Source organism: Pelodiscus sinensis, chromosome 2, assembly GCF_052426305.1.
Source record: "Pelodiscus sinensis isolate ZL-2025 chromosome 2, ASM5242630v1, whole genome shotgun sequence".
NCBI lineage: Eukaryota > Metazoa > Chordata > Testudines > Trionychidae > Pelodiscus > Pelodiscus sinensis.
Window position 1 is genome coordinate 159173597 of NC_143053.1, and position 23647 is coordinate 159197243.

General features: G+C 39.5%; 1 protein-coding gene across 2 annotated transcripts in view; it reads left to right on the forward strand.

Moving 5' to 3' along the window:
* The window catches only part of DDC (dopa decarboxylase), a 116083-nt gene that overhangs the window by 47629 nt on the left and 44807 nt on the right, over positions 1-23647 (forward strand). For both annotated transcript variants that reach the window (XM_075921669.2, XM_025178093.3), the window contains exons 4-7: positions 129-248; positions 9063-9197; positions 10937-11080; positions 20459-20525. In XM_075921669.2, the coding sequence (XP_075777784.2) occupies positions 129-248; positions 9063-9197; positions 10937-11080; positions 20459-20525 (466 nt within the window). The remainder of the gene's footprint in view (positions 1-128; positions 249-9062; positions 9198-10936; positions 11081-20458; positions 20526-23647) is intronic.

Here is a 23647-nt window from a genome sequence, read left to right on the forward strand (position 1 = left end):
AGCCAACTCTGAGGGTTCCAGAAACATCCCCTCAGAAATTAGTGCTTGGCAACTGTTGATCAATGTTAAATGTTAACAATCAAACCTTTGCGCTTGGTTTATTCCCTTTATTTCATTTCCCACTTTAGGCTGCAAGTCCAGCTTGCACAGAGCTGGAGACAGTCATGATGGATTGGTTGGGAAAGATGATTAATTTGCCTGAAGCGTTTTTAGCTGGGAAGAATGGAGAAGGTGGAGGAGTCATTCAGGTAGGATGGAATGAGAAAACAGACTGTGCAGTGAATGTACAGGTCCTCATTGTTTCAAACCAAAGCATTCATGATGGAAAGAGTGAAATATTCCCACTTTGTGGAACTCCTTCAGATTCAGAAAATGACAGACTATAAGAATGAGCATAAGCCTTTATTTAACATAGCAGTACAATATAGTGAACTATGTGAGTCATATTGGCACTGTTGACTACATGTGGTGCATACGCATGAAGGGTACATCCACATTGCTGTGGGAGATGTAACTCCCAACTCAGGTGGGTGCACACACGCTTGCTCTGCTAGCTAAAAATGGCAGTGTGGCCATGGCAGTACAGTGACAGCTTGGGCTAGATGCCTGAATACAAATGTCGGATCTCAGATGAGATTGTACATGAATAGCTATCCTGTCACTGCAGTCACACTGTTATGTTTTGTTTTGCTTTTGTTTTAGTGCACTAGTTTGATCAGAGCTAGCCTATGTACACCCATCCAAGAAGGGCATTATACCTCCTGGCTGCCGTATGGATGTGCCCTAGGAACTGATGATTTTAGGATACAGAGTACAGAGTGGACAGGTACACAAGGAAAGGAAGGGGACCTGACTTTTACACTCTTACACAATCTGGTGTTTTCTCATTATCAAGTGTTACCTTTGAACTATACAGCTGTAAAGATTTTTCTTTGTTATGGATTCTATATTTGCACCCTTAACTCCATCTTGTAAGAGGGTTTCTTTTAAGCTGAGACTTTCCTTTATTGTGCTTTATTGTTTTTATTAAACTGTAGCTCAGTGACACCCTATATATATTTCCTAGCTTGGAAACTCTGCTCTGGTCAGTCCTAGAGTTGCTACCTTTCGTTCAAGTGAACATCAAAGCAAAAACTATCCTCAGCCCTCTTTGTCTAGCAATTCTCACTCTTTGCACTAAGTCCTTACCATGTGAAAGGTGACAACATGAGGGTATGAAGTTAGCTCTCCCCATTGCAGTGTTCTCTTTTCCTTCTAGCTGTATATCCTTTCTGATCAGTGACTTCACATTCATGGGGAAACTGAGGCTGAGGGATTAAATGCATAACTTGGTGAAGGGGGAGGCAGTGTGGTTTAGCAGACTGTATATTGAACTGGGAGTTTTAACCAGCCTCTCTCTCTCTCACTGACTTGGGCAAGTCACTTAATCTGCCTGAGTCTCAGTTTTCCCTTCTGTACATTGTATCTGTAAATTTACCTGCTGCAGCAGGCTTTTGAGACAGAATTAATATTTCTACTGAACTTTGAGATCCTTTAGTAAAAGATGCTGTATAAATCTAAGTAATATTTGAATTACACAGTGTGGTGAAGTGGTAACAAAACTCAGACGTCCCTGTTTCCCATCCTTCTCCATCCATTAGAGCAAACACTTCTTCTTTGATGTATATACTCTCCTACAAGATCTGACATATGAAGAAGGATGGTTGGGTCATTAAGGAAGTGAACTGGGACGCAAGAAATTTAGGTTCACTTCCTGTCTCTGACACAGATTCCCTGGATGACCTGGTACAAATTACTTAGGGTATTGCTGTAATGGAGGTAGACTTACTTGCACTAACATGCTAAAACAGCAGTGTAGCTGTGGCAGAATAGGTAGGTGCCAAAATACTCTTCTTGGGTTACACATGGAAATGTAATTAGCCTGTTCACTGCAGCAGCCTCACTTCTATTTTTTAGCATGCTAGCTTGATCAGAGCTAGCATGGCTATCTCTACCTGATCTGAAAATTACCTCTTCAGCTCCAGTGTAGAAATGGTCTTAGCTTCTCTGTGCCTCCCTTTTGTCATCTGTGGGGAAAAAAAAGGATTCTAGCACTTCAACTCACAGGATACAGCAGCTCCGATATGGGCACTAGCAAACCAACATCCAAGTGATATGAGATTCCTAATGTACAGACAAACTACTTTTAATAACTGACTACAATCCCAGCATATCAAAAGGAAGCAGTTTTCATTGTAACTAAAGAAAAAATGTAAAAAGGAATTTCTTTATCAATTTATTTTTTTGAGATGATATTGCAGTGGGGAAGGGGCAGTAGCCTTTTTCAAAAGAATGAAAAACCCAGGGGCTTTTTGCTTTAGTTTTTAATTCTCCTCTCTCTCAAATACTTCATTCCATCTGACACAGGCTGTCCAGGAACAATCTACTCTGGCATAAGTTCCCACATGTATGCCTGAAAATTAATGTTTACTGCATGAGGTTAGTGTATGGTTAAAAATGTTGCACTGGAAATCTAGCTTCAGTGGAAAGACTTGTACTTCTCCATAATAACCCATATTTTAATCACTTTTTCCATGATTTAAAAATACTCAGCCACCTCTGAGGGAAATTGTGGCTTTTTTGTTGGTGATGATTTTAAATGAAAGTGAAATTAGTGCAAGTGAATGCTGATAACTCGTCAGCTCTGGAGGCACACTGATTACAACACTGTGGATAGAGCTGGTTTGGTGTCTTATTTGAAATGTTTTTGAAAGAAATATGATTTCAGCATAATCAAATTTTTTCATGTATGCTTTGTGTCTCTAAGGGGCTTCTCTGTGGGCTGAACTCTGGCTGGACTACATATCCCATGATTCAATGAAATCTTGCCTTCTAGTTGCACAGTCTTGGTCCATCATAGTAGTCATGTGATCCAAAGTACATTATGGGATGCAGTCTGGCCAAGGGATATGGCCCACAGAGGAGAATGGAAGCCTGAGGCACTTGAACTATACTGTCTGTGAAGCACTGAGTCAACTCAAGAGGGACACAGACTACTGTCAAACCAGTATGAAATTAAATCATGTTTTGGTTCAGTCCAACAAACTGGAATGAGTGATTTTGATCCAAGAAGGCTGAAATGTTTTATTTTGGCAGGAAATGTCAAAACAATGTTTTGAATTGAAAATTTCTGGCACTTTTTATTCCCCTTATGCAAGAAAATGAAATATTTATGACTAAAATGAAACAGTTTATCATTAGATCCTAAAAGATATAATGAAATTAAATAATCCACTTAGCAGACTAAAGCTCTAGTGCACCACAAGGCAAAAATCTATTAAAAAGTTGACCAGCTAAATGAAGGTCAATTGCATTTCCCATGTAACAAACAGAACAAGATTCCGACAGCAGTGAATGCCTCTTCTAGGGAAAGGCCTGCTAGTTTGTATGTGTATGTAACGATATATTGTGTTTCAGAAGCTTCTCCATTCATGCTTGTTTTCACTTCAAGCTCACAAGGTCTTCTCAGTCAAAAATGTATCAAACACAACTACTTAAAGAGAGTCGAGAATTTTGGCTTGGCTTTGTTCAACTTGCTTACACCAGTGTAAATTCAGAGTTATTCCATTCCAACCCCAATGCTGTTAGCTGTGCTAGGAATATTTACATTAGGTTGACTTTGGGTTTTGCATGTATGTGAAACCAACCTTTTTTTTTATGGGTCTCAACAGCATTGATTTTGTTCTGACGACAGCAGGCAATTATGCCTGTTGTTTATCAGCAGGAAATGGCACCCTTCCCAACTGACAATGCTTGATGGCCTGTAATTTTGTAAGATACCAATGATCGTTCAAATTTGGGAATCGAAAGTGAGCTCCGTGCTGCTGCTTGAGATGAGGCAATTTCTGTTGCTGATCCTCTCGCTCTTGAAACAGTAACGATACAAGTAAGAAGGGTTTGGCAAAGATAACATAAATGTGAGGCTGCCAATCATTCCAAAGGCAAACATTAAATACCTACTGCCGTGTTATATAAACTGGGGCTGTGAAAACTGGCTGTTAATTACATTTGAAAGCCCACATCAATAAAAAGCACTTTCTTGTTGTGTACCAGGTGACACTTGAAAAAGCCAAAAGATGAAAGAAGATTTCATCCCAGGGCTCTGCTGAACATGAGCATCAGCTCTCGCCAATATTTCTTCTGCATCTTGAGCCTGCTCACCATGGCAACCTTTGTTTGCCTGCAGTAAAAGGGAAGGTATCATCACTGTTCACTTAGCATAGAGCGCAGCTTTAAAGAAAAGAAAGTACTTTAAACAAGAGCAAGAATAGAAAGCAACCTTTTCACCAGAGCGTGTGTGAATGTGCAACATATGCAACTCAGTTTTGACTTCTGTATAAACAGATGGAAACTTCATTTCCTTTGTGTTCTACAAGGGGTTTCTTCTACAAGGAGAAGAATTTTAATTCTGAAAATAAACAGAGCCCCCAAATAAAAAAAACCTCAATCCACAGTCCTTGGCCAGGCAAAGCAAACCCATAGTTCATGAGTTTACTAGCAACAATCCAAGGAACTTGAGAACAAAGGGAATATTTTTCACAATTGTTGGTAAAAGATTTACGAGCAAAGTGAATGTTAGTTACGCAACCCAGGTTTTGCCAAGCATGAATTTAATTATGAAAAGTGACTATTAGCTAGTTATAAATAGGCTTGGCAAATTTCAATTGTTGGTCTTTTTGTAATTTCAGTGGACAATATTGTTTATTTGTAATAATTTTTTAAATTTAAACTATTTCATTTTTCAGAGTTTATGGAGATTTATGGGGGACGTTAAACCACAGAGGAGTTTAGCAATTATTTCATGACAGTAGTTTGTGATTCAAAAAGTTAATGCTTTCTAATGGTTAAAACACAAATTATCAACATATTATGTGAAAATATACATCATATGTGAAAATATACAAAGTACATAACCTTAAATCATCCTTTAAGTTCTCACACAGCCTCTATCTAGTTGTAAATTTCTGTTCTTGATAGAAATATTTGGGTATGTATGTGTGTGCATATGCATACACAAGTGGTGAAATTAATGTTTACCAACACTTACTGATAAACATAAAATCCTTCTGTGCCCAGTAATAAAATGTATGTAGCGAAACCAGAGTATATTTTAGGATCTCTCTGTTTTAGATATTTATATGACCACTAGCATATTATTGTAGTTCCTTGCAGCCTTTATTATAGTTAACCTCTCAGCACCCCCATTTTACATATGAGAACTGAGGCAAAGGGAAACTAAGTGACTTGCTCAAGTTCACACAGTCATTCTCAGGTTAGATCAGGACTTGTACCTAGGTTGCCAAATCTCCAGCGACTGCTTTAATCATTGGAGCAAGTTCTTATCCATTTTATTGAAGGGGGAAATTGAGGCATAGAGAGGCAAAGGCCAACCCTGCTGTGCTGCACCCACGTTTCAAAATATCCATCTAAGTGACCAAAGATAATGCAAGTGTGGAGTTGAGCCAGGGCTTGAAGCCAGGTTTTTTATGCCTGATTCTGTACTGTTGTTACCACATTGTGCAGAAAACATTGTAATACACTATGGTAAGGTTGTGGGTTTGGAAAATAACGTAAAAACAGGGTAATAGAAAACTGCACATATATCGGGCAACATTGCCTTCTAAAAGCATGTGCCCATTAAACAGGTCAGCCAGTCACATTCTTTGCAAAGGTTTTATATTGATTTTTTAAATTATTTTCTTTTCATAAGGTAGGTATTGTTGATGTTATATGACATTAGGCAAGTCTGCTTGACCTCTTGTCATTGACTAGCTAAAGGTCTGAATTGTCAAACTCTTGCTGACCAGAGCACATTTTACACTCATAAGGAAGTCCCACGGGGGATTAAATATCCTTGTGATAAGCACATTAGAGGTACCTTTCTTAAGAAAAGGCATGATAAAAGATAAGGAAAAAAGTTTTCTGAAAGAAATTGAAATAATTGCCTGCTATTGTATATATGGCTTGCTCCTAGAATTTGTGTAACAGCCACCGGGTGGATTAGAACCTGGGGCCTCTGGTGCTTAGTATAGGAGCATCTACCCTTTGAGCTAAAAGCCAGCTGACCTTTAGCCCCCTCTGTAGAGGGCTCTTGTTCTTATCTGTTGCTGTGGTTTAGGTGCCACTGCATGGGACAGTGAACCACACTAGATGTGTGGGTTACAATTGCTTTACCTTCAGCTGCAGGGGAACCAGGTCATAATAGTGTTTGTTATTTTCTTTTTGAGCCCTGCTATCTTCCTCCTCCTCTTTTTGGAAACACTGTGAATATGGTGGAACAAAATACAGGACTATGTAGCACTTTAAAGACTAACAAGATGGTTTATTAGATGATGAGCTTTTGTGGGCCAGACCCACTTCCTTCTGGCCCACGAAAGCTCATCATCTAATAAACCATCTTGTTAGTCTTTAAAGTGCTATATAGTCCTGTATTTTGTTTCAGCTACACCAGACTAACACTGCTACATTTCTATCACTATTGTGAATATGGTGGGACTTCTCCATCAGTGACTCTGCTCCACAGAGAGGAACGAGTTAATGCATTTCATTGGCATGGCAGCGACCATCACCTTTGCTTTGACAAACATATGCCTTTTGGGAGACTGGTAAGAGAACCAGGCATAAACAGAGAAGGAAGCATGGTTCAACAATTAGGGCAGGTGGGGCTGGTGGAGGGGAACCATACTTTAGAATGAAGAGCAAAGGTCTATTCTGGTATATCTGAGGGTGCAGAAAGATGCCTTAGAATCCTTCATTGGGGAGGCAAGCTACCAGTGGGATTGGGCTCATGAAAGGAGGGTCCTCTATTAGACTAATTAGTTGAGTTTAGCCTCAAAATGGCTGTTATGACTGTACTTTTAATGTAACCCTTTGTTTCCAATATTTCTGATGACTGTCATGTGAATTTCTATTATTTGCTAAATATACTTGTGCTTGCCTTCTCTATAAACAAATCTCCATGCTGTGAGTTGGGTGGAGTTGTGTTCAAAGGTGAAAGTAGCAAGCTGTGGAGTACTACTCATTTGGGGGCAGCAGGTCTGGTAATTATGTGGAGTAGCCAGTGGATAAGGGGCTGGACACTGCAGGCAGTAGCTTAGAGGACTCACTGTCTGGAATGCGCCAATTGCTAGGTTGGAACAGTAGAGCCCACCTGGACTGAATGCATGTGTTGCCAGTGCCCGAGAGAGCCAGAGAGCTGACTCCTGGGAGGTACAGACAAGGCATCTCACACTAAAAGCAGCTGGAGCAAGGCATCTCACGGCCCTCAGTATCTAGGAAGCAACACAGGCAAACTTTGCTCAGATGAATAGTCTGATTGACTGTTCATTTTTGGGAAAGCTGAAATAAGAGCCAGCACTAGGCATAAGCAGACTAAGCAATTGGTTAAGGCCCCCAGCAGCTCAAGCCCCTCCCCCTTTCACTTTTTATTATGAGTTGGGGGGGCGGGATGAGGGCAGAAATAATCTTGCGTAGGGCCCCCAACGGGCTAGCACTGCCTCTGTCTGGAATTGCTTGCATGAATAAGGATTTACTGATGTGTAAGAGTCACAGGCTCAAGTCTCAGAGGGGTAGCCGTGTTAGTCTGAATCTGCAAAAGCGACGAGGAGTCCTGTGGCACCTTATAGACTAACTGAAGTGTAGGAGCATAAGCTTTCGTGGGCAAAGACTTCGTCTTTGCCCACGAAAGCTTATGCTCCTACACTTCAGTTAGTCTATAAGGTGCCACAGGACTCCTCGTCGCTTTAGGCTCAAGTCTATATTCAAGAAAGAAAATAGCTTCACAAATGTGTAAATATATGATGTGTTAATTAGCACACTATTTAAGTTTATTTAGCTATTTCTTGAAGCAACTGTACTCGCTGAGAGGATATCTGTGGACAGAACATTCCCAAGGCAACCACTCTGGTTACAATTGACCTTAAAACTATTCCTTGAGCACAAACTTTACAGAACTTCTAAACTTGAGAAAATGTGTTTACAAATTGATGGTCACCAAGAGAAAAAAATGGCAGCATGTTTCTAGTTGCTGTGGGAGGGAAATAATCACACAGCAACCAGATTCTTCTCCTATATTTTCTAACTAATAAATTTTTGGCTCCCCCAAACATCTCTCAATAGTCATAAAACATCCAAGGAAAGAACAAAAGCTGCATTACTTATTGTGAATCTAGTTTTTAAGTATCTATTGATGATTCTGTGTTTCATGTGTGCACTTTAAAGGATGATTATCAAATCATTAGTGAACATTGAATCAGAGTTTTATGCTTACTAGGTTCTCTTCTGGTCAATATATGGCTTATAACAATAAATTTCTTGTCCCAAGAAATTATAATAATTAATAACAGAGGATGCCACAGTTTTCATAGTGTTCCACAGAAGTAAGAGATGTGGCCCAGTTTCTGATCTCAGTTACACACATGTAAATCCAAAACAACTTAATGGAAATCAAGTTACTTTGCAGTTATGCTGATGTAATGGAGACGATCAATATCTGGTCTCTGTCCTGAACCGGGACACTTTTCCTGCGATCAGATCCTTGTGCCTACATGGTCACTGATGTCACTGGAGATCTACAAAGGTGCAGGGGTTTGCTTGTAAAGAGGTAGTCCCAAAATCGGAGCCTAAATCACCCAGACATAGAAAACAAAGAGACAAGATAAACTAAAATGTGAGGAAAGGAGGGGCGAAGATTAAAATAAATAGAGATTTATAACGTGGTCACATACCATTTCTTAAGCATAATATACAGTTTTTCTGTCCCTGTCTTAGGTGCACATTTGTGTCCATCCTGTATCAATGCTTCTTACCATGCACATGGAAACAGTCATATAAGAGTTCTCAAATGATTCCATATTTTACTACTTATTGTTGCATAGCTTTCACTTGGGGCAGATTTTTACCATGAAACATTTTGTTTCTGAGTAATTCTCCTTAAAGTAACAGGTAGCATTGGTTACAAGGGGACCTCTCCCTCTTCAAGCTTCCTTCACTATGTCCCATGCAGTCTCTTCTCTGCACCACAGGGTAGTGCCAGCGAGGCTACCTTGGTTTCCCTGCTTGCTGCCAGAACAAAGACAATCAGACGTGTCCGATCAGAAAACCCAGAACTAACAGAGGCAGACATCATGAACAGGCTGATGGCCTACGCATCTGATCAGGTGAGTGCATCTAAAGTGGCATTGGGGACTATGAGAGTTTTCTCTACTTGAAAAATGTAGTCACCCTGCTATACAGATTACTCAGATTGTAAACTGTTTGGAGTAGGGATTGTCTTTTCATCCCAGCTTTGTACAGCACCTTGCACGTTGGTGTCTAGGTTAATAATTTCAGTTCGTACATGCTACCACAATACAAACACTAAATAATAGCAACAGGTTAAAGCACTGCTACTGATTAACAGCCCAATGTTGCCTCCTGATCTCACACTATTTTATTTTAGTCTGCAAAGAATCCCACTGAAGTGAATGGATATATTGTTTGTGATATAAGGTGTTAATCAACATGAGTAAATGTGGGTCAATAAACTAACTGACTTGAATGTTGACATACAAAAAGATGCACTCCATGAATTATGAACAAACCTGGCTTAGTCCCTGAAAAACTGCAGTGGGTTTAGAAAATAAACCCACTAAAATCTAAGTGTATCAAGCTAAGTTTGCCCAAGATAATCCTATTTTCTTTCTGCAAGCAGTATTAGCACATTTACTTAAACTGAGTTCTCAGCATGGCCAGGATCATGAAAAGCTTCTACCATGCATGAAAGCAAACTTTGTTCTTCCGGTTCAGCCATGCTTGCATTTTAATAACTGCTAATCCTAACAAAGAAGGCCAAACAATGTTACCTCTCCCAATAAATATGACATTTTACTATCTAAATGTCAGTGAGATAGGAGGAATGCTCCCACTACTTGATATTTAATTTGATCTAATCCACTAGTTACACCACATTAAAATGGCCAGACGTCAGGTTTCACTGTATTTTACCTTTACTGTATATTAAGAGATAAACTAATTAAAAAAGGGCACCTGCTTTTGTTGGGAATGGGGAGTATGGTGCAGAGGCCACATGCGAGAACAGTTGGGATATGAAAAGCGGGGAAGGATCGTGACGATTTTTTAAAGCCAAGATACATGTGGTCCTTCTTTTCTTGGGGCTTTAGCGTGTGTGCTATGCAGATTGCAGACACAGATCCCTAGGTCTCATATACTAATATGCAGAGCCCCACTGTGTGTGTCTTTCTTTTTTTGTTATGAATGGCTGATCTGAAATGGAGACTGACAGTCCTCTGTGCCTGCTGAAGGTCAGGGGATTTTCTGTCTTGCAGAAGGATTCGCCTTAAGACATTGCTGACCTTTCAAAGCAGATCATAGGAGCTACTTCCACATTAAGAATAAACCTGTGTGACCCATGGCTCAGTAATCCAAAAGGAATGAAAAGCTAAAAAAGACTCCAGGGAGGGGGACAATGCATGTGTAGACAAACACTGTGTAAGATGGGAATGGAGGGGGACAAAGACCATGTCAACTGCAACCCTGTACAAAATTTTTCACATCTTATCAAACCCACTGTTCTCCAAGAAAATTCCATTGCAGAAATAAGACCACTGCAATAAATGGAAATTTGCCATTTACATGATAAATGTAGGATGTGGACCACAGGAAAAATACTGGGAAATGAATATTGTTACAGCAGGATTTGTAACTATAATGGCTATATAGTTGGGGTAAATTAAGACCTGGTGTAAGAGCACAACTCTCAGCAACTGGATAGTTTAGAATGGACAATCTCAATTCCATTACATTGCGGTTCTCATCAAATATTATGTGTGGTTTCTTAGAATTAAAAACAGCTTTCTGTAGATGGTTCATGTTTTAAGACTCACCCATTTAATTGCAGGCCCATTCATCAGTGGAAAGGGCAGGATTAATTGGCGGAGTGAAGATTAAAAATATCCCTTCAGATGATAAATTTGCTGTTTGCGGATCAGCCCTAGAGAAAGTTTTGCAGGAAGACAGAGCTGCTGGCCTTATCCCATTCTTTGTAAGTACTGGCTTTAACAATGCTGTAGGAACATATAGATCTGCATACTAGTTAGAACAGGAGAGATTATTCCATGAATATTCTGCACTTTACGTGAATTTTGCATAAAGTCTCTCTCTTCTTTTTTAATGGGTGCAAGGGACAGGGGAGAAGAAAAGAAACTAAGGCTATTTCTACACTGCACACTTAATTTTGGAATAAGCTGTGCCAGAAGAAATATTCCGAAATAGCTTATTTCGAAATAGTGCGTCTACACAGCAAATGCCCATTGAAATAGCACCGAGCTATTTTGAAATAGAGTGTCCACTCTCATTGGATGCTGAATTGCATTTAAGGCCACCCAGGCATCAGGACAGCAGTTACTTCCTGGATCTGCTGCTGGAGGCTATCTGAGGCTCAAAATTAAGGGATGCCGCTGTACATCCCTGTCTCAGGTTCTTCCCCTTTGCCTATCTCCTCCAGGAACTGCAAAGCCTTTTTCTCTGCCTGATGTGGTTGCCCTTGAAGAAACCTCAGCTCTCTAGCCATGGAGCCAGACCTTCCTTACAGCAGTTAACAGCTCTTACAGGCTGTGCTGCACCTCCTGCAGCACTTTCAGCGGGTTGCCTTCCAGGCCCTGCAGGAACACAATGCCCACTCAGGCTAGGTCTACACTACAGCTTTTTTTGGAAAAAGCTACGCAAAATGCGTGTGGACAGAGCGGCTAGCAGGGCATGTGTGGGAAGGGCTGGAGGCCAATTATTTCAAAAAAAACTCCAGCCGCCTGTCTACACACACATTATTCCAAACTAGCTATTTCAGAATAGGTGTTATTCTTCATAGAGGGAGGGTTACAGAATCTGGAATAAGGCACTTGTTACTTCAAAATAACAGGCGTGCTGTGCAGATGCTTGCAAAGTTATTTTGAATAATGTCTGTTATTCTGAAATAATGCTGCTGTGTAGACATGCCCTAACTGGATTCCCTGGGCACTATGGAGGGTTAGGAGACATTTCTTTGCCTTGATAGCAACTTGTGTGTATTGTGGATTCCCAAATAGAGACCATGTATTTGAATAAAAGTATAGCAGACAGAGACGATGCATTTAAAGGGGAGGAAAGGGGAATATTATATTAGATGGGTGGATTGATGTGGATGAGTATCTTGATTTCCTCCTGTTTTGAAATATTATGTTATAATCTTTTACACTGAATTTCCAAACTGCAATTGTCACTAATGTGAGTATTTCTTTTTGAGTTTATGGAGTGCATGTAGGTGTATGTAAAAAAAAAAAAAAATCAACACCTGAAATGACACAACGTCAAACTTAAATATCAACAAACAGCCAAAACCTTTACACTCAATGCTACTTTAACAAATAAATAAGTTTCATGGTATTTCCTGAATATCAGCAAGGTGAGGCTATTTCATATAAGGGTGGAAGAGACTGTATCACTTTTCAACAAGATGACAAATGTCAATAATGAGCTGCAAGTCACGTTATTTATTTTAATTTTATTTTCCTTTCCTATGAGAATCCATGTATTATGAAAAGTGTTCGTACTACATATCCTTTCAGATTGTGTACAGTTGTCTTTCTAAAGTGTAGACACTTGGAGTGACTAATGAAAAATACCACCTTCTTATTCATAGAATCTGTTCCTTCCGTGAATTCAGAATATGATGTGGTCACTTAGAACTGCAATAAGTTTTTAGAGCATTTTTTCTTTTGTTGGCCCTGAAGAGTTAATACCATGGAGATAGTAAATTGTAGTTTATTATGTGCATCAACAAAATTGTCTGCTATTTTCCAATAATTTACACCTGTGCAAATCAGCTGAAGACAATGGAGTTGCACCTGTGTATAAGAGAGTGTAAAATGGCCAAGAGAACTTTTATCAGCAGCGATGAGAATGAAGGGGAAAGCCCAACTTGGCTCTCCATGTTGAGTTGACAGTTAGAAAAAGCCTTGTCTTGTCATTTAAAGGAATGTTATATGGAAATTATTGGAAGACTGCAGGTGTACAAGTTCAAAATACCATTTTTTACAGAGCTTCTGTTCAGAGGAATCTTATTTGATTCCGAGTACTTTGTACTTTGTCTTCCCTGTTAATTTGAAGAATTTTTTTAAATATGTCATTTAGTTTCTAAATGCCTTTATCAAGCGTGATTGAGGAACTTAGGCCTCATTGAAAGTCAGTCTGATGTCGCTTTTGAAAACTGGACTTAAACTTAAATCACTAGACTATGATTTTATGGTGTGTTAAAAGATCATGGCCTGACCAAGACAGATATTTCCAAAGTATAGGGAGATGCAGTTTTCCTGCCTTGGAGAAAAGAAATTGAATAATCTTGGAATGATCAAGTGAACTCCATCAATTGCCTTCCAGTAGAAATAAGACTATTTCCCAAAATGAAGGAGGTACTGCTAAAGCTGCTTACATGAGTGTACAAGTGCCACAGAGCCTGCTGCTGAAGAAAAGCATTTGTAATGGAGATCTCTGTTTCCTCTCCTGGGGTAAATACTGTACAGCAAGTCATATAAAGCAGCTTTAACATACAGTGTGAAAGTTTGATTTAACCATTACGTGAAGCTGTTCTGTTTTTCTTTAACACCACGCCTTAGTGTTTTGTTTCTGCATTTCGTACGCACCATGCAATTCCGCATCATCCCTCCATGTGCAATCAAAATATTGAGTTGGTTTGTTGCTCAGTCCTCATCTACACAGACACAATGTAACTCTCCTCATAAATATTCACCATCTATTAATTTTGCAGCTGTGGAAAAAGGAAATCAAATAAGCTGTTTACAGATTCAGTGACACTATTACAAAAGGATGCCTTTTGTTTTAACTGTATGTTGTCTCCACTGTTTGCTTTGCTATGCAAAGCAAGCCTTGACAGGAAGCATGGTCTCAGCCTGACCCAGTGACAGCCCTTCCATTTATCTATATATATAAAACATCTCAGCGAGGATTAGATGAGATCTCATTACTCTTATTGCTGGCCTCCTATCTGAAAAGATGTGCTCGTTCTCTCTCATATTGAGCATTAGCCCATGTGCCGTGTTGGTGCTCCCTTTTCTGCTCTTCCGGTTCTTTTGTTCTTGAGTAATCTGGGGCTATTTTATCTTTGTCACAGGAACAAAATATACATTTTATTAAGGAACACACCATTTTATTGCTCACCTTTTTTTACTGAGCTTTCTCTCAAGAGAGAGATGCCGCATTAGAGCAGAAAGCTCAGCAAAAGAATCTGTGACTGAAAAGAGTTTGATACAACATATCCATCCTTCTCTGTCTCTAATGACAAGCAGATAGCACACAGCTGCACCAATTGAGCTGTGCCACCGTAAGAGCGCTCGTATAGCCGCATTATGCTGATGGGAGAGAGCTCTCTCGTTGACATAATAAAACAAGTTCACCACAACATGGTAGTTATGTTGGCACAGAATGTCTCTCGCTGACATAGCACCATGCATGCAAGTGTTTATGCTGGCATAAGTCACTTGAGATGTGTTTTCTTCACACACATTCCAGGAGTGACAAAAATTTTGCTGATATAGTGCCAGTGTAGCCATGGATCTGAGTTGTCTCCAAGTTCATGAAGTCTCTTCAGCAAAAATGATTTAATAGGTACTATGGAAGAGGGAAAAAAGAACAACCTTGTGTTACATGGGCCAGATTCTCCCCTCAAATGTATATGTAAAAATCACAAATAACTCCATTACAATTAATACAAATATGCCAGTGTAAGTGAAGGGGGATTCAGGCTCATGTGTTTTCTAAGCCTGATGAGAAACAGGAGATCTAATAAAAATAACGTGGTAGCAATGTTACAGCTTTTTCAAATAAATAAGGTTTGGTTACTAGATCATAAACACACACACACACACACACACACACACACACACACACACACACACACACACACTTTGAATTTATATCCACCCACTGGTGTTTTTTAGCACTACCAATGTATTTATTGGTGCAGTTAGCCCAAACTATAGTAAAAGTTTGGAGCAAGTCTAGCGCTCTAGTTTTTATGTGTCTTTTCCATGTGCAAAGCTGTGTATATTTCCATTACAAAAGGTGTTTGCCAAAATCAAAGCACAGCTACAGTTCAACATAGGAAAACAGTTGAATTTCACAGGCTATCGACAAATAATGGGTCAGACGCCATGAGATGCTGAGTAACTCCTGAGAGGAACTGAAGTGGGCAGGAGTAGAAGGTCCTCAGCACCTTGGAGCAAGCTGCAAACTTGGCCAATATGCTAGGATACCCAGCTCTGCAGTAGCGTCCCAGTTTATTAAGGCAGTTTAGTGCATGCTGAGATCCCATTGAATTGGTTAGGACTTAAGCACACGGTGAATGTTAGGTGCTTTGTCTTAGGCTCTTAAACTGAGACAAATGTACCTAAAATAAAGTGTCTGGGTGCTGATATGTGTGTCCAAATGTACAACATGCTATATCAACTTAGGCTCTAACAAATTAGAAAATAGGAGTCCATTGCATAAAAAACTATTTTTGCATATGTGTGTATAAGTAATCTGTGTGTATATTGGCTTTCATAAGCCAGTACAGATACATGGAGCAGTTAGAGTGTAAGTTACAATATACTTCAAAGAGTTAATGAGGTGTGTAGTGCTGCTGCAATACAATCAGCTTCCTGTTGACTAAAGGCCCAGCAGAGACTCTCTGTAACTCTAGCAGAAACAGCTCTTCTGAGTGATGATTTACAGGATATACACAAGCAGATAGTTGGCATCTGGACTGCTTTGGGTGGTGATTGTATCAGAGCTAGATTGCTGGAAGCGACCGCTTTCTGGTGAGTTGCAAAATGGAGGTCCTGACTGCAAATGACCATCAAAACTTATAGATTTCACAAGTGTAAAAATGCTAATGCAGTGCCCTGACTATATTCTAGTTTGTCTAGTTGAATTCCTCCTGCAATTTCAGTTGGATAAGACTTCTGTTCAGAAGGTGGCATTGCAATGTGCTACATTGCACTCCAGAAGTGGCTGCACTACAAAGACAGGCACCGTTATTCTAATTAACTATTTCATTAATACAGACCCCAGTATGGTGAGCATGGTATGGAGAGTAAGCAGAGATAGATAGTGAAATTAATAGCGCTCTAATTTGGCAACTACATAGCAGTGATTCTGAATGGAATGTATAATATCCTGAGGATTTTTGGTTTTTAAATAGGTCTTTTGCAATAAAAGGACAAGATGAGCATCCAAAACTGTGTTAGGTCCAAATCACCTCACGGACTCACCTCACTCCTTTAGAATTTTAGAAGCTGGGAAAAACGAGGCTGAATTTAGCTAAGTGTGCATTGTTCATGTGTTATCATGAATAAATATGACACCTATCTGGAGATCACTGATAATCCAGTTATAAAGTATGTCACATGCTTTAGTATATTTAAATTAAATGTGCTTTCTTGGTGGTTGCTGTTGTTATTATTATATCAATTGCATCAACCAATAATCTCACTACTTCAATGCCTCTGTAGGTTCTGTATGATAATCCCTATTCCTTTACTGAGTCTCATGAAATTTACATCACATTTATAGAAGTTAGCAGCTGCTAGTGGTTGGCAGAGCAATCTGCCTCGTGCATCACTGGAACACTATCTCCTGAAAGTTGTGGAAGGAATACTTCCTGAGGTTTATAATCCAAACCTACAGGACGTTATAAATATCTGTGCAGGGTCAGGTCGTGTGCTTGGAGAAATGATACATGAGGTGAGTGACGCAGGCATTTGGCTGCTTCTCCTCCAGAGCAAGAGCTATGTTACATTTACATAACATGATCTGAAAACGCCTTGGGCTCTCCGGATCTGTCAGTTCCATTTCTGAGATGCAGCCTGCCCCCTGCACAAATGGGATTATGCTGTTGTAATATGGGTTACAAATTGGGTTAGAGTGATTGTTTAGTCCTGATGCACAGTAATGAGAGCCCTGAAGAAAGCAGATGCTAGGTTAAGTGGTTTCTGGGAATTAATGCAGGTGGCTTTGGGGTTCCTGCACCTACAGAAAAGACAATGAAATTATTTAAACAGCTGAGCCATTCTTTATAGAGCAAGCCATTATTCCAACAAGTGAGCATATATATTGAATGTATACAGTCTCTGATTATAATGGCACATTCCTTAAAGTGATTATAGAGAGTATGTTTGTAGCTTAGTGTAATCGTATTACGGTGCTGACATAAGTATACCGTATCTTTCAGCGGGGCTGAACTGAGCTCTGCAATTATCTTACTTACCTTTATTGTCCCTCACTAACCACTGACACCTGCACTGCACCCTTTTGGTAAAGGCTAATAACTTAATTATAATACATCTGTACAAAGTAAACAGAGTTATGGTTGTGTGTCACAGTTAGCACTTCCTGACTTAGGTCCCTTAGCTGTGTAACTTTATCACGGCAATCATTGTTCTTTATAGCCAACTTTTGTATATGCACTGACACGGCCCCATTTTCAAAAGGGTGCTTTCTCTTTTTAAGGCCCAATTTGCAGCTGCACAATTCACATCCCTATTTTTGTACCTACAGTTCAACTGAAGGTGCTGTTCTCATACCTGCACCTTTTTTTTGACTATGGGAGTAAATCAAATACCCAGAAATGCATGTACTCCAGTTCATTTTCAGTTCATCTGTGAGTACAAGATCTGGGTACATACTACCCCAGTATAAAAGAGACCAAGACTCAACCCTTTCTTAAAATGAACCCCATAATTCCTAAAGGCAGGAGTTCATACCTGAGGTGCTTCAACCTAAAGAGGGGCTGTAAATAGGGGAAATAATACTGCAACTACCCTCTCTTCGACATATTTCTGAATGGGAGGGAAACTCAGGCTAGTCCCAATATAGAAAGGGGATGGTGATATGGATAAGGCTAAGAACTCTTACTTCTGATACACCATAGTATCTCAGGGTATCAATAAATCCCCATACCAATGTGTTTGCCACATCCTTTGTTTTCAGAATTTCACTTGTTTCTGAACAAGGATCGCAGTAGTTATACTGAAAACACCTTTTAGATCAGCCTTGCCAAATTTTAATCATCCCTTTGCCTCTGGCAATTTTTTTAGCATTGGCTAAAATATTAATATCCTTAGAATTGTCATTGTCATCATGATCAGATTGAGTTTTATGCCCTGTCTGGTGATTTGTCATGCTATTATAAGGCTGAATGAAGTCATACAAAGGCAGGCTATGGTCCTCTGAGACTTTTAGAGAACTGTTTTACCCCCATATAATTAAGTTAGCCATCACCAGGATACCTTCCTTAAACATAAACACAAAAAATCTCATACCAGCAGGAATGAACATTAAAGTTATTGTTGGAGATGCATATAATATAGATGCAGATGTGCTTTGAGAGGGCTATTGCCATGTGTTTTTAAAAGCCTACTTATAACATAGTATTTGCTCTCCTTATGTTCAAGCTTTGATAAGCAGTGCGATAGTTTTTACAATTGACATTTAAAGTTTTGTTGCTGGCCTCTGAGGCTATGTTTATACTGCACACTTATTTTGAAATAACTCAGGTTATTTTAAAATAACAGAGTGCGAATCTACACAGGAAGCCTGTTATTTCAAAATAATTTCAAAATAACAGGCTTCTTACCACAACATCTATAACCCTCATTTCCTGCTGTGTAGACAGCGCCAACAGCCGAGTTAAGCTACTTCAACTTCAGCTATGTAATTAACATTTCTGAATTTGCATATCTTTACTCGAAAAGCTTGCCAGCTGTCTACACTGGCCGCTTGAATTTCCACAAGAACACTGACGATCTCATGTAAGAAATTAGTGCTTCTTGCAGAAATACTATGCTGCTCCCGTTCGGGGAAAAGTCCTTTTACGCAAAAGCTTTTGCGCAAAACGGCCAGTGTAGACAGCTCAGATTTGTTTTGCGCAAAAAAGCCCCGATCGTGAAAATGGTGATCAGGGCTTTTTTGCGCAAAAGCGCGTCTAGATTGGCCACGGATGCTTTTCCGCAAAAAGTTCTTTTGCGGAAAAGTGTCCGTGCCAATCTAGACGCACGTCTCTGCAAATGCTTTTAACGGAAAACTTTTCCGTTACAAGCATTTGCAGAAAATCAAGCCAGTCTAGACATAGCCTAAATGTTTTAGAAGGTCACATCAGATTAACACCCAAAATGTTAGGTTGTTGTTGTTTTTTTTAATCAGTTCCTAGTCTGCATCTATATGTCTGTTATTCCCAAAGTGGATTCCTAGGTAATGATTAAATATGTATGTTCTATTGATATATATTTATTTATTAGAGCACATACACATTAAAAACTATGATTACGTGTTGGCAAATGTGTGAGGGCATAAATTGATGTAATATATGAACCAAGGCAAGCCAGAAGTACGAGGTTGTAGAAGGGAATCAGTCCATCATAAGAAGGATGACCTTTAGCTCAAGGCACTGGACTGGTAATCAATTTATTTGGATTCAGTCCCTGGCCCTGCCATAGACGTCTTCAGAGAACTAGGAATAAATAATAGTTTAGGCCTCAATTCTCCAGCTACAAAGTAGGACTAATACCTGTAATAGTTCCTTTGTCTAGAATTTATACTTAGACTGAAAACTCTCCATTACACAGACTGTCTCTCATCATGTGTGTGTATATACAGCACCAAGCAGAAAGGGGCCCTCATTTTCATTGGGGTTTCTATATGTTTATACAGATAAAAATAACAGTAGCTTGCACTCTGTAGCTTGCACTCTCCTATCAGTTGCTTTCTCTTCTATAACTCCACATTTTCACCTCTCTCAGGGTAAGATACGACAACTTACATTCACCCACTTATATCTTCTTGCTAATGTGAAACTGCCTCCATTATTTACATCACATCTGCATTTGACCCATTGTGTTCACAGCAGACAGTTCATATATCAGTAGGGAAGAATCGGGGAAGCTGATTTTAAGTGTTCAGAATGACCTGAAAGAGAAAAGCCCCTAAAAAATCTCCAGCCTTTGATAGCACTGATAACTTTTCCTGGAACCACATTCTGAGCTCAGTTATACTGTCATAAATGAGAATTAATGTAATTGATGTTAGTAGAACTATTAGAGATTGACAGCTGTGTAACTGAATTTAGTGTTTGGAGATATACAATATGTGGAATTCTTAATGCAAACCCTCACTAACTTTGGAACAGTCTCACATCCAGAATGGCACATTACAATTAAGTTGTTGGGTAGCTATTGATTAGAAGGGTACAATTATATATGGGTATTCAGATTACCTAAATTACCTGAAGTCTATATATTCCCTGAGGTCTTTGTGGCTTGCTGTGTCTCAGTTGGTAATTGGCTTTGCTGGAAATTTGATTTTAAAGTTTTGACTTTTTTTTTCCCCTCCTCAGTTTTGTGCAACACTCGGAACCACACCTTGTTGCTCCTTCGACAATCTGTTAGAACTGGGTCCTATTTGTAAGTCTCTCTCTGCTGTTTTTCTCTAAATTTAAGTATAGGTTATGGTCTCTTGCTGATTCATTTTCTGGGTGTTATGTAGTATCAGTGTACAAATGTAATAATTCTGTCAATAAATCTTTCACTTGCAATTGTTTTCAAAAATTTCTTCAAACATCAAACTTTCATTTTCAAGCCAGATCGCTAAAGGGTAAGCTTCAAAGATTTTTTTTTAAACTCTCTTTTCTGGCAACCTATTTTAGGACTACAGAATGCTTATGGGCTTGCCTTTTTGGATCCTTTCTTTGATCTGTTCTGAATGGGTCAGAAAACTTCCACCTAAAGAAGATGAAAAAAAGCTGAATGTTGTGTCCTTCTTTGAGCTCCTCTGCCATTTTGCATCAGGCAGGACACATGTGAATTAGGTGATACACAATGATGGATTTAAGTAGCAGGTTGCAACTTTATTAACTTATCACTGTTATCTGTCTTGTATCCAATATATGAGGTATTTACATGAGCCCAGTGCAGGATTACGGGGTTCCCACCATATAGCCAATAACTAGGAGTGGAGTTTTTTCACTCCTTTACTGATCCCGACTCCTGTTTCTTAGGCTGGGAGGCAGATCTAGGGGCTCTTCACATCTTCTGGGCTGGGTGATTCAGGGGGAGTAGAGGAGCAGATGCACCATCCTGTCCATATTTCTCACAGGAGGAGTGGGCAGGAAGAAGAAGTGGAGTTTTTCTTGGCTGGGCTCTTTCCTACCTCCTCCCCTCCTCTAAGCATGGTGAAGGGAGAGGAAAGAGTCCATCAGCTTCTAGCTGCATAGAAGTTGGAGCTTCTCACATCGTCTCAAGACAGGTTCCAACACCCTCTGAAATCCCTTCACTCGTGATAAAAGCTTGAGAGTTGGCAATACTGGATTAATGAATGGGGGGAGGATCAAGGAGCCTCTTGACTCTCATCTTCTTCTGCCTGGCCACAAGGGATAGAGAGCTCACAGAGGAGAAGCCATCCCTGCATTCTTCCAGTGTGTGCCTCACCCTCTTTTCCTTGGGTCCACTCAAGTTTTCCACCATTGAACAGTGTGGATAGAATTTGTCCTCTCTTTGCTTCTTATGGAAACAAAAGAACTAAGAAGCAAAGGGGGAAAAGTATTTTCCTCGCCACCCCTCCCATTTACGCAATAGGGGCTAGAACAGGAGAGTTGCACTGACTAGATTATATCATTGACTGCAATGATAACGTTACCTGACACATTATGGAAAGCTTTGGCCTTGAAAAGTGTTTGATAAACATGTGCTCACTGCATGAACAGAGTTACATGCAGGTATAGATTGCATCTGGAGTAGCAATATATTTAGAATAAACATGTGGTAGTTGTACAAAACATGACCTGCATATGGTGTTTGCTGCAATTTTCATTTAACTATTTTGGGCATCCACAAAGAAGAGTTTGGGGCACAAGGATATTGTATGAAAAACCAGAACTTTTGTCTAGTTAAAACTAGGATGAGATCTGATATGTTGTGAATTGATGCCAGGGCAAAACAAAAAATGCATGTTGCCCTGTTTGAACTCTGTGTTGTAATAATTTGTTTCTGTGTATACAGTACACACAGGCTTTAGTGCTTCAATCTGTTCCTAATCCTGTTCCCCTGGGCTGGTTGTCATCATTTGCTTAGCAGCTAGTAATAAGTATAGTGTTCAGGAAGTAGCTTTCAGACTCAATATCATAAAATAGGGACATATCATATTGAGGTAGAACAACCTATGAAAGTGGGGCTTGTTTCACTTTTGGTGAAAGTGCCTTTGTGCAGAAGTGGTCAGCACAAGACTAATGTGCTGCTTCAATCAGCATCACCCTCAACATACATATGTATAAGTCGTAAAATGAGGGACATACCTAAAGCCAGGTAAATTCAGTAATTCAGGCAAAACAGCAATAATAACCTCGAGCATTTATTCAAATAAAAGCTGAGAATTCCTTTTGATGGGATACATATTTTTATGTTTTTACAAAGATTTATGCAAATGAATTTTAGTTCACAAGAAACCAAGCACTTCTGTAATTAATCTTTGCATATGAATGCTGATTTAAACCCTGGAATTAAGTTTTGGAGCTTCCTGCTCCATGTCTCTCTCCCTATCTCTCTGGGTATGTCTACACTGCATTCCTCTTTCAAGAGACAACATTGAAACAAACCAACCAAAATCAGTCACAACAGCCACCAAATACTTCTGGTGCACTTTTTACATTATCTATCAATCTATTTATCTCTCTCACACACACACACACACACACACACACACACACACACACACACACACACACACAGGGTATGTCTATACTGCATTCCTCTTTCAAGAGAGGAATGCAAATGCAGGCGAGCAAAATTGCAAAGGAAGCACGGATTTGAATTTCCCGTGCTTCATTTGCATAATGGCGTCCAAGCGCTTTTTTGAAATACCCTATTTTGAAAGAATAAACGGAGTCTAGATGGGGTTATTTCAAGAAAAAAACTCTTCTTTCGAAATAACCCTTAAGCCTCATTTTATAAGGAGTAAGGGTTATTTCAAAAGAAGGGTTTTCTTCTGAAATAACCGCATCTACACAGCATTTCTTTTTTTGAAATATAGTATTTCAAAATAGTGCCCGGATGTGATTATGCAAATGAAGCGTGAGAAATTCAAATCCGTGCTTCATTTGCAATTTTGCTCGCCTGCATTTGCATTCCTCTCTTGAAAGAGGAATGCAGTATAGACATACAGTGTGTGTGTGTGTGTGTGTGTGTGTGTGTGTGTGTGTGTGTGTGTGTGTGTGTGATAAATAGATTGATAGATAATGTAAAAAGTGCACCAGAAGTATTTGGTGGCTGTTGTGACTGATTTTGGTTCGTTTGTTTCAATGTTGTCCAGTTAGCATCCAGAAATACTACCATGTGACTTACCATCTACAATCAGTTGCATAGGGTAAACAGTGAGATCCATACGCTGAAATAAAAACAACTGATTGAATAATTCAAGGTAACAGATGTGTAATACATCAATTTTTTCTCATGGTTTAATGTCCCAAAATGAATTGGCTGTTGTAAATAGTTTGTTCACTCTAAGACCCTAGAAACTCATGTTGTATAAGAAT